The sequence below is a fragment of the Heteronotia binoei genome, chromosome 7 (assembly GCF_032191835.1).
Source record: "Heteronotia binoei isolate CCM8104 ecotype False Entrance Well chromosome 7, APGP_CSIRO_Hbin_v1, whole genome shotgun sequence".
NCBI lineage: Eukaryota > Metazoa > Chordata > Lepidosauria > Squamata > Gekkonidae > Heteronotia > Heteronotia binoei.
In genome coordinates, this window is record NC_083229.1 from 108,190,044 (window position 1) to 108,202,125 (window position 12,082).

The following is a 12,082-nucleotide window of genomic DNA, read 5'->3' on the forward strand; positions in this document are numbered from 1 at the left end:
TTCTTTTCAAGCGGGGGCCATGCATGCCTGTCCTGCAAGTAGTGAATTTGCAGCTTCCACGAACTGTGTCCATTTTCCCCCAAACCATTTAAAGGGAATATGGTCTGTTTATTTTAGATGGCTAACAGCTATATCTTGTACATCCTCCTTGTACGGTATCCCTTCTGGGCTCCAAAATGTGTGAGTTCTGTACGCAGCCTAACACACTGTTGCCTAAGTAGCTGTTAATGGTAGTTCTTGAGTTTTGTCTCATTGGTTCTGCTAACAGATGGAAAAACCCATAAGCCCAAATCACATGTTAAATGCCAAGGAAAACGTGGTTTAGTACATTGCTGGTGGTACTGCCCGTTACTTCATAAATTCCGGTCATGGGTTTTTCATCATATTTATATAATCAACCGGTTGCAAGGTTCCAGCACAGCCAGAAATAGCACTCATTTTTGATTGTACACACCCTTCTGAGGCTAGGACAAAAACAAAACTGATGTATCTTTTAGCCATTGCAAGAATACTTACAGCACAAAAATGGAGAGAAAATTCAGTGCCTTCAATTGCTATGTGGTAGCATAAACTTTGGGAATATTTTCTGTATAGTAAAATTACTAGTTGCTCACTTATTATACATTTAGAAAACTATCAGAAGTCTTTTCAAGCTTTATGGGTTCCAGTAGTAGAATATTTTGTGAAACAAGAAATCCTTCCAACTAATCCATATTATGCCAATTTACTATATATTTTTTTTACTGGGCAGTCTTGTTATATGTATGTCTGATCTGGCTTAAGCTTTTATCATGACTATCTGCTTATACAGTCTTTATTCTTTTCTCAATGTATATCTTCTTCTGACTATTAATAAAAATGTTTATTTTTTAAAAAAAAAGAAAAACACACAATACAATCCAGTGAAGACTGGAAATGGATATAGATATTTTTAGAGGATGCCGTGTTTTTACTAGAGATTTCTATATTGCATTACATTTGTCATGTGAAATAACTTTGTATCTTCCTCAGGCAAATGAAATGTTGTTCAGTGGAAGGAAGCTGACTGCACAGGAGGCCTGTGCAAAAGGACTGGTGTCTCAAGTGTTTTGGCCCGGAACGTTTACCCAGGAAGTCATGGTTCGAATTAAGGAACTTGTCACTTGTAATTCAGTTGTAAGTTTCTTTTCTCCACTTTGATTTCACACAGGGCTGAATAGAAAGTTCTCCTTATAGGGAGGGGCTGCCATGTACAGAAGGTATTTTCCCTACACATGAGCAGCACGGAGCCCTCAGCACACAAAGAGACCAGTGTAAACTGTACTGTACGTAGATACAGCCAGAAGTAATTTCCATAATGACACTATTTAGAGTGAGTCCAAGAATTACTATGGTAATATCTGTGTACCACTTTTTAATGCTTCTGTTAAGGTCTTGTCTACACATGATGCTCTGCCATGTGAATGTTCCTCCAGGGTTGTTGTTTTTTTTGGGGGGGGGGGGGAGGTAGGTGCACAAAGCAGTTGCTGGAAGATGCAGTCTGGGTTGGAAGTACACGCTTGGGGGGTAGAGAGAAGTCATATCATTCCTCATGAGGGTAGGTGCCTTTTCCCTTATGAGCTATGTTCTTTCCCGGTGGGGGGGGACAACATGGAAGGGAAATATGTGGAAGAAAAATGTTTCTGTGAATTATAGAGGTTAGTGAACTTTCAATCCAAATTGCGGCTTCCAACAACTGCATTGGATTGTTGGTTTTAAAAGCTTAGGGAAAACAAGAACAAACTTAAGTGACTGAGATGTGGTTTTTACTTGAACTGTGTGCCCAGACATGAGTTGGCTTGCAATTTTCTGTAAGTGCCATGGATCACTGCTCAGCTAAGTGGAGCTAAATATTTTTAGCCCAAAATATTATTCTATTCCAAGTTATGGAAAGAAGAGTGAGTCTATCTGTCTGAGATAATTACTTTGATACCTGATAAATGTTTGAGGCACTAGATAGTTACTTTCCTTGGCAAGGCAGAACCAAAAAAAGGTGTCCTTCTGATGTCATGTCAAAAACCTATATGTGACGTTTAACCCGGGCTCTTTTTCTAGCAAATGCTCCTCTGCATACTAGGCCACGCCTCCCTGATGTAGCCAATCCTCCAAGAGCTTAGAAGGCTCTTAGTACAGGGTCTACTGTAAGCTCCAGGAGGATTGGCTACATCAGGGGGCATGGCCTAATATGCAGAGGAGCTTCTGCTAGAAAAAGAGACCCGCAACACACCCTGGATTTTGTTTTTGTCAGCATTGTGTATCCTCTTCCATGGAACTCTAAGCATTATAAAGTCATTTCTCACTGCATCATGTAATCATTACTGATAACATTTTTAAGCACCGATGCACTTGGACGCCAGCACAGATAAGTCATTAAGCAGAACAGATAAGCAGTCTGAAATCCACCAAAAGTATTTAGCACTTTGGACTAAAGGCTGCAAAATCACATTTCATGGTTATAATAGCCTTGGAGAGATTTCATAGAGCTTAGGGAGGCTTCAACAACTGTTAACATTATTTTCTCTTTATATCTAGCGCATTACTTTTTCATTAGAAAAAAACGCTTGTATGACCAAACGTGCTAAGTGGCTAGGTGGCCTGACCTCTGACCAGTGGCATGGCACCATAACGACATAAGCCAAGTCAAAATATCAATAGCACAACTAAATGGTGACAATCATTATGGGAAACAAGTTAAAGCTATCTTTACATTTAGACCCTAAGTGTATTTTTTGTTCCAACCTTAGTGACAGCTGGGAATGTTCAAGAGCAGTGGATTTTTTTTTAAAACACCTGGGGGAAGAATCATATTATGGCTTAAGTGGTGGGAGAATGCTTTGTCCACAAAACAAAAGCACAATTTGGGGAGAAAAACACCTAGACCTTGTATAACACCTGCACAGTCATTGTATTTTTAAATAAACATTCATGTGGTCAGAATTTTGAGAACAGCCCTGGAAATCATTGCTGTAGAGCAGGGGTGTCCAAACTGTGACTCAGGAGCCACATGTGGCTCTTTCACACATATTCTGTGGCTCTTGAAGCCCCCACTGCCCCATTGGCCAGCTTGGAGAAGGCATTTCTCTCTTCAAATCACTTTGCCAAGCCAGCCAGCAGATTGCAGAATGCATTAAAAGTTAAAGTTGCTTTCTTTCCACCTCTTTCCCCCATCTTTTGTTTCCTTCCCTGCAGCTCCGAAACATCTGACATTCTTGTCTTGCGGCTCTCAAACATCTGACATTTATTCCAAATGGCTCTTACGTTAAAGTTTGGCCACCCCTGCTGTACAGTTTATTCATTTATTTTATTATATTTATATTTCGCCCTCCCTTGAGAGGCTCAGGGCGGCTAACAAAACAACATAGAATTTAAATAGAATCACAATAAAATCATTAAAATCATTTCATACAATTACAGTTTCAGTTACTGTTACAGTCCCTAGGATTCAAGATGGCGTCATTTCTTAGTTCTTATTTTCCTCCCACTCACCCTGTTCTCCTGATCACTATAGGGATTTCTCTGGCTCCTGGATTTCAGAGTTTCTGTCATTTTCTCTAAATGCTTCCCCCTTCCTAGCATGTCCAAGAAATGGAATGCAGGATATAGCTACGTAGATACAAATAGGCTTGCTTTTTAACGGCAGGTGTTCGCAGGGCCTGGGAACAGGTATAACAGTGATGTCACTGAGTGTACCCATTCATTTTTCCTTATATACTAATGGCTGCCATTCATTCCTGTAGAATAAAGTGCTGCACATGGACACTGTTAACACAGAAAGTAAACCCTGCCCTCAATCTATGATACTGATTGGCCTGTTTTCACTGGCGGGGCCTTCGGGGAGGGGGGGGGGGTGATGCATCTCTGTGCCCAGAGTGCACAGATGATCTACATTTCTCTCCTGCTCCTCACCACCAAGCTCGGTATGCAGGCCCTTCCTGTTGTACATACCTCATCCATCAGTGTGTTTGGTCGAGACCTGTGTGTCACAAGTAGAATGGCACTTCCGTCACTCAGCAAGGAAAGAATGCAGTCTTCACCAATTTTGCCTTTCCACTGCAACCTTTTATCCTATTCTCAAGGGCCTCCTGATCCTCAGGAGTGGCTTGGAGGGATCAGGAGGACCTCAACATGGTGTCCAACAGTGATCAGCATGGTATCCAAAGATATCATGGTGTTCACTGGTGTGTTTTTCTGGCACCCAGTCGCTCTTGTCTCAGATCTTTTCCCTCACAGCCAAAAGTCAGCTCTAGCTTTTCTCCACCTCATTGGAGTTTAGGGAGTACTTCAGAAGAGCCTTTGTGTCTGCAAGTTGCACCTATTCAAAAAGAGCTTTCTCCATTTTAGGAAGATACTTAGCTTGGAGCCTGCCAATATTTGGTCCCATCTTCCCATGCTCATCATTTTGTGGTGACATCTACTCTCTGTTCTCAGAATTCCAAAAGTGGCCATAGGTTGAACAAAGGTTAGAGACTCAGATTACAGTACATGAGGCAAGGTGGTAGAGGTTTGTGATGAAGGCAGATCTCCTCTTGTGATTCTCTGAATGTAATTCATAATGTGCATTTTTCTCATACTTTATAAAATATTGTTTTTTGTCTTTTTATTTTGATTTTTTTTTAAATCCAGGTACTTGAAGAATCCAAAGGTTTAGTTCGTAATCTAATGAAGGGGGATTTAGAACAAGCAAATGATAAGGAGTGTGAAGTTTTAAAGAAAATTTGGGGATCTGCTCAAGGGATGGACTCGATGTTAAAATACTTGCAGAGGAAGATTGATGAATTTTGAAAGAGATGTGCAGTGACACTGGAATTATATTTACTTGGACATCTGGATTCCATGGATGCCCTAAACCAATTTAAAAAATCTAAAAATAAAGCTCACATTGCTCAGAAAGTGTGGGACTAAAGCTTGGAAGACCATGGTTTTATTATTGAGAGTTTTTCGAGAAGTACTGTATGTTAAGCATTGAACAAATTTCCTTTCCCCATATATAGATATAAATATATATAAATATATATTATATTTCTTTATATACACAAACTAAAAAAAGAATATAATGGAGTGCACTACCAAACTTTGTCTTCTACTTTGTTATCATTGGCTAGTACTGTATCTGAAAGAAAGTGACAGATAAAATGAGGCGTTGCATTATTTTGTATGTGGCAGGAAAGTCCTGAAGCAATGAGATATTTTTTCACTAGAGTACAGAACTAAAACGGGTATCGGCCAGCCCTCACTTTCACTGCCCAATAAGTTGGTTAAGAAGAGGCATTGCCTTGAACTCCAAGGAAGGTTTAAAAATACCTCAAGTAACGACACATTCTAAAATGCGTTATTTTTTAAAGCAAATCCCTGTAACTAGATGATGTATTTTTCTCCCCCAAATATGAGTGTGCTCAGGATTTATGCTATAAAAAACACTCAGTCCCTTCTTGTTTTGGGGAACATGCCCTCTTTCTTAACCCCGGCCAGAAATGAAGAAGCCAGTCTCTTGTCAAAAAGAAGAAGAAGCTTCATTTTTTTTTTTGCAGTATTAGTGAATCACTGAATACCATATATTCTATGGGTATCTTAAATTATAGTTTAGTCTTAGGGGATTTTATAAAAAAATAGGGATTTTCTTGAATTATTTTAACTACATATTTGCTTCGGTTGCTGGGTGAGAACTACTCTGTATACGAGGGGTTTTTTTTTCTGTGTGCTGGTTTGTTAAATGATTACACCAAAAATGTATTTTATGTTCATTTTTTAGCTTCACGTAGAATATATTTTATTTAATAAGTTAATACGTCTTTTGGCACACTATTAAATACAAAATCTTTTTTTTAAAAAAACCCTACCTTTAATTAGATGTTTTGTCTCCCCCCCCCCCCCAAGCTCTTCACATTTCCCGCTATAGCCCTGATCCAGTGATCTTTCCATGTAACAGCAGGGCTTCTGGCATTCTGCATAAAGACCCCATCACCAAACAGAATCAGTGAAGTCCAGCTGCCTGCCTATTGGGAGCGGTCTCCCCCATCAGCTTGGTGCATACATGATACAGGAGTGCACAAACATCCCCCTAGTGCTGGATGCAGCTTTATTTATGTTTTTCCTTCCCCTCACACACAGAGTGCCCTTTTTATGCACATGGGACTGGATCCAGAAGGGTGATAGGCCCATGATAGCCTGCTCTCCATGCGCAAATTGCCACAGTTAGATCAGGGTGCATAATATACAATGTGGTGTACAAGAGTGCCCTGTGTAAATAGACTTATTTTGCATTCCTTTCAGGAGTGTGTGTTGATTCCTGACTGCAGATATCTTAGTTCTTTGGGTATCTGTGCTTGCAATCTTACTGAATGTATGAAGAATGAAAACAAATCAAACCTTATTTTTGTACAGTTTTGAACTTTATACTTGGAGCCTGACCACCTCATCCTAGTGGAGAGTTGTACAGTGTGTAAATCTGCTTTTACCTTGGATTGGTACAGTATTTTTGCATCTGTGGGACCTACTTTTCTGTTCTAGTAGTTTGAACTATATATAAACTGTACAATCTGTAAAGTTTTTATAGAATAAATATTCAGCTGTGAACTGGTTAAAATAAAACTAATATTTCTTAACACCTCTTAAAAGTGCTGCAATGTTATAGTCGTCTTTCTCCTCTATACACACACCCCTTGAAATACTTTTAATTTCTGGTTTTTCAAGTATTTCAGTTATGCTTTTTCATCATTCTTGTAACCACTGTTAATTTTCGTGAGATGACACTTTTTAGATACAAATTAAAGGCAAACAAAGAATAGCAGGCCAACACTTCAATCTGTTATATTGCTTAAATGCGCTAGTGTGTTTATAACAGGATTAGCTCTTTTCTTGGCTGTCAAGTGGAAACGGTTTAGTCTCTGCTTGAAATGGTTCTTGCATTGTCTCTTGGACCAGAGATTAAAAAAGCACATGATGCTATTTTGCTTCCAAATTACTAATGTCTTCACGCAGTTATAAGGATATTTACCATCCATTTTCTGTACTTCAGTGTCTGAACCAGTTTTGGGTTGTCCTTTTGAGCCTATAGTTACATGGATGAAAATTAGAGTGCTAACTGGCTCTTCCATTGGTTGGATCCAGCCATTTTTTGCTTAATCTCACCCTCCTTTCCCACTATTAAAAAAGCTACTTGGCTCCAACCCCATATTTTTATCATTGTAATACTTTACTTTATATAAAAGGAAATTATTCCTTTATCCCAAAATGATGTGAACTGCTATTAGGGATGGTTATGTTAAAAACCAATATTTGCTTGGAACTATATCAGTAATGTTTACTTATGTAAATATTTATATTGAACTTTTCAAATGCAGGTTGCCTTCTACACACTATCATTTGGATAATTCTCCAACTGTAAACTTAACAGAAAAGTAGGTAGAGAATCTTATATTCACATAGACCACATGGCAGTCAAATTGTATATCAGCTAACAGGGAGTTCAAGTTTGATCTCTTTATGCGAAAGTGATAGAGATACTGAAGTGGGCAAGACTCAGAGTCTATCAGAGTGGTCCTAAGTAATGGATGTCTCCAACATCATGGCAGATTTGCTAAGCAGACGCAGGCTAGATCAAACAGAATGGCGGTTGCACCTGGAAAATTTCCTTAGAATCATCGAACCATAGAGTTGAAAGGGACCTCCAGGGTCATCCAACTCCCTGCATAATGCAGGAAAGTCACAAGTACCTCCCCCGCCCTCATTCTCATGATCTGTCTAAGTTCACAGAATCAGCATTGCTGTCAGATGGCCATCTAGCCTCAGCTTAAAATCGTCCAAAGAAGGAGAGCCCACCACCTCCCAAGGAAGCCTGTTCCACTGAGGAACTGCTGTGTCAGGAAGTTCTTCTTAATGTTTTGTTGAAAACTCTTGATTCAATTTCAACCCGTTGGTTCTGGTTCGACATTCTGGGGCAACAGAAAACAACTCCTCAGCATCCTGTATATGGCAGCTCTTCAAGTACTTGAAGATAGCTATCATTTCACCTCTCAATCATCTCCTCTCCAGGCTAAATATACCAAGCTTCTTCCAACCAATATGTGCCTAATTTGAGACTCCAAAAATAGACTGCATTCCAGGAAAACTACCAGATTCCAACCTTTCCCCCCCCCCCAGAAATGATGTCATCAAGCAAAGGGAATTGATGCACTTGCATGCAAATAACTAAGGGGTGTCCTCTGTGCCATCCCTCCCTGAAACGTACTCAGAGTAGGAAAAAAGTGGTGGACCAAGGGGCAGTGATTCCCTTGGTTCCCTCCCAGTGCTTCAATGGTGTAGTTTCAGGATCTTCTCAGGTGGTCATATATCCCTCCCTGGTCAATTCAGCTCCACACCAATCTCTTATCTCAACCCAGCTCTCCTATATCTAGCTGTATGGAAATTGAGACGAGGCAGTTGTGAGAGCTAGGCTATCAGAATTCACCTAACGGCTTGTAATAACACATTGAAAATGTCCCAGGACTGTTGCATTGGAAAATCCATCAGTCCTTTTGATGTGCAAGTTAATTTCATTCAAAGTAGCCTCAATAAAAGGCCGAGTTCTCACACTCTAAAAAAGCAAGTGGCAGCAACAATGGCAGTTGCTGCTGTTATGTCCTTTTTCATAACATCGTCACGTACGACTTTAAGGAAGTGTTATCTCTCATTAGTCTCCCTACTGTACACGGGTTTCCCACATGGAATCTGAATGTGATTCTTTCTGCCCTGACTAAGCAGTCATTTGAATGTTTGGCCACCTGCCCTCTCACAGAACTAATCTTTAAAAACATGTTTTCCATGACCACTGCATCAGCAAGGCAAATCTGAGCTGAAGCCTTCGTTGGTTGACAACAAATGATGTGTCCGTCATTCATAAAGATAGATCCAGGTGGGCAGCCGTGTTGGTCTGAAGCAGTTGAACAAAGCAGGAGTCAAGCTTCACCTTTTAAGACCAACAAAGTTTTATTCAGAATGTAAGCTTTCATGTGCTAAAAGCACACTTCTTCAGACGAGGGGATCAGATACAGAGCCCCTCGTCTGGAGAAGTGTGCTTCTCGTACACGAAAGCTTACGTTCTGAATAAAACTTGGTCTTAAAGGTGCACCTTGACTCCTGCTTTGTCATTCATCAAGTAAACTGAGCCCGCTTGCCGAGTGGGTGGCATATAAATCTAAGGTAAATAAATAAAAACTCTCATAGGTCAGAGGAAATACTGCTCCTTTCCTTTTGTCCCAACCTGGTAGACTGGGAGTGGCATTGTCTAGATATCAAACACTCCCTTACCCTTCTATTTATTTAGGACTGAAGGATTCTGTAAATTGGAAGCAATGTCTGTTTCCTTTCACAGGTCCTCCTTGGCAACAAAATAATCCATGTCTACCTTGGAATGATGGGCTAGAGGTTGTATCTCTCTGGTTTACATGGCTCAGGATAGCCACCGGAGGGGACTGATCACTCAATGAGGTTGCTAGTTCTGCAGTATACTGCTCAGTCCTTTCAGTGGAGGTGATTTGTAGGGTAGCCAATTGGAAATTGGCCCATACTTCTGCAAAGTACTATTACATGGACTAGACTTGGACACTGCCTTCAGAAGGAGCAGATAGTGGCCGGTCTACAGTGGGGTGGTCCTGCTGAACAGCTTCCTCCCCACCCCCCATTCCACAGCATGGGAGCCACTTGAGTGTAGTGGTTAAGTGTGCAGACTCTTATCTGGGAGAACTGGGTTTGATTCCCCACTCCTCCACGTGCACCTGCTGATGTGACCCTGGGTCAGTCATAAGTTCTCTCAGCTGTTTCTCTCGAGCAGTTTCTGTCAGAGCTCTCTCAACTCCATCTACCTCACAGGTGTCTGTTGTGGAGAGGGGAAGGGAAAGGAGATTGTAAGTCGGCCTGAGACTCCTTTGGGTAGTGAAAGGCGGGGTAAAAATCTAGTCTCTCCTCTTCTTCTATAGAAGAGGGCTGAGAATGAGCAATGGCTATTCTGTCATGCCCACAAGAGGGAACAGCAAGCAAATCTTGGTTAGATGAGCAGAGTTGCATACTAGGAGGTACATACTAGGAGAGGCAGCCATGCAAGTGGGTGACCCCAACACTGCAAAGGTCTTTAAGGACCAGTACTTTGACCTCCAAATAGGGTGGCCAGACCGTCCCGGGAGCCCGGGAATGTCCCGGTTCTGGCCCCCTATTCCCGCCTCCCGGGCTGGCTATACCGGGACCATTTAGAGGTCCCGGTTTAGCCAGCTCCGGAGGCGGTGGGCCGCGGGCGCCGGCAGGGAAGGCGGCGAGTGAGGGAGGGAGCGTCCCTGCGCCTGCGCAGGGCCCCTGCGCACGCGCAGGGACGCTCCCTCCCTCACTCGCCGCCTTCCCCGCCCGCGCGCGGGGCCCGGCGGCGGTGGTGGAGGCCTCTCCGTGGCCTCCGCTGGTCGCTGGAAGCCCTCCAGAACTCTGGAGGGCCTCCAGCGACCAGCGGAGGCCGCGGAGCAGCCGGCGCTGGTCCCGGAAGGCCTTCCAGAACCTCTGGAAGGCCTTCCGGGACCAGCGCCGACCAGCGAAGGCCTCTCCACGGCCTCCGCTGGTCCCTGGAGGCCCTCCAGAGTCTCTGGAGGGCCTCCAGGGACCAGCGGAGGCCGCGGAGAGGCCGCGGAGCAGCCGGTGCTGGTCCCGGAAGGCCTTCCAGAGACTCAGGAGGGCCTTCCGGGACCAGCGCCGACCAGCGAAGGCCGCTCCGCGGCCTCCGCTGGTCCCTGGAGGCCCTCCAGAGTCTCTGGAGGGCCTCCAGGGACCAGCGGAGGCCGCGGAGAGGCCGCGGAGCAGCCGGCGCTGGTCCCGGAAGGCCTTCCAGAGCCTCTGGAAGGCCTTCCGGGACCACCGCCGACCAGCGAAGGCCGCGGAGAGGCCGCGGAGCAGCCGGCGCTGGTCCCGGAAGGCCTTCCAGAGCCTCTTGAAGGCCTTCCAGGACCACCGCTGACCAGCGAAGGCCTCTCCGCGGCCTCCACGCTGAAGCAGCCTGTCGGTCACTTCCGGGTTCCTGTCCTGCATCTCGACCTCTGTTATTAGTGACAGGCTGCTTCGGCGTGCCGCTGCGCCAGCCCCCTGGGTCCCACAACGATGGGACCGATGCCACAGGGACGGGCTCGAAACACTCTATAACCCCTCAAAAGAACAGCAGTCTAGCTCGCTTCCCCCGAGCCCTGCCGCCATAAGCCTCAAGGGGGCTCATTTTGCGGCATCTCCCGGCGGGAGGGTGGCACCCGCACGGGACACATATCAAATGAAAGAGGGGGCGCAGGGCTATCAGAAACAGCCGGCGGAGGGAGTCGGGAGACCACCCCACTGGGGGATCCACACCCCGAAAGTGATGAAGGTGGCGCCGATAGAGCCAACAGAGCAAACAGGACAAAATAAATAGGCTGCATTATGCAGCACAGTTGAGAAAGTGCCTTATCCCATATACTGATGAAGTATATACAGGATTTCAGAACAAAATTGTTTCCGGCGGTGATATTTGGGGGATTTTTGGGGATGTCACAGGAAGTGCTGTGAAGTCACTTCCTGTTTCCGGCAGTGGCATTTGGGGGAAATGATGTCATTTGGGGGAAATGATGTCACAGGAAGTGTTGTCACTTCCCATTTCCGGCAGGTGACGCAGGGAAGTGATGTCACAGGAAGTGATGTCACTTCCTGTTTCCTGTGGTGGCATGACGTCACCGGAAGTGACATCACTTCCTGTTTCCGGCGGCGCGCGCGCACACCCCTACCTTCCCCCCCCCACGTGTCCCTGGCTGGCCTTCAGACATTATGGTCACCCTACCTCCAAAAAGAATAGCCACATTGTACTTCTGAGTGTAGAGAATGTGTAGAGTGGTTTGCTCCAGATTAGTAGTGAACACCTGCATTTGCACCTTTTGAAGCTTCTGAAATGTCTTCAAGGGTAGCCCCACATTACTCTAGCATTTAGTCCTGATATTATTGTAGTGTGGATCATTAGGGCCAGTTTGATAGACCACAGGATGGGGGGAAAGAAAACTCAATTTCTGCATCAACCTGCTTCTCTAACAGAAGG

General features: G+C 44.1%; 1 protein-coding gene across 1 annotated transcript in view; it reads left to right on the forward strand.

Moving 5' to 3' along the window:
- Nucleotides 1–6,635, forward strand: part of CDYL (chromodomain Y like) — a 161,825-nt gene extending 155,190 nt beyond the window's left edge. Inside the window, exons 6-7 of the mRNA XM_060244188.1 lie at nucleotides 1,012–1,155; nucleotides 4,642–6,635. Coding sequence (XP_060100171.1) covers nucleotides 1,012–1,155; nucleotides 4,642–4,800 — 303 coding nt within the window. The 3' untranslated portion in view covers nucleotides 4,801–6,635. The remainder of the gene's footprint in view (nucleotides 1–1,011; nucleotides 1,156–4,641) is intronic.
- Nucleotides 6,636–12,082: the final 5,447 nt, after the last annotated feature.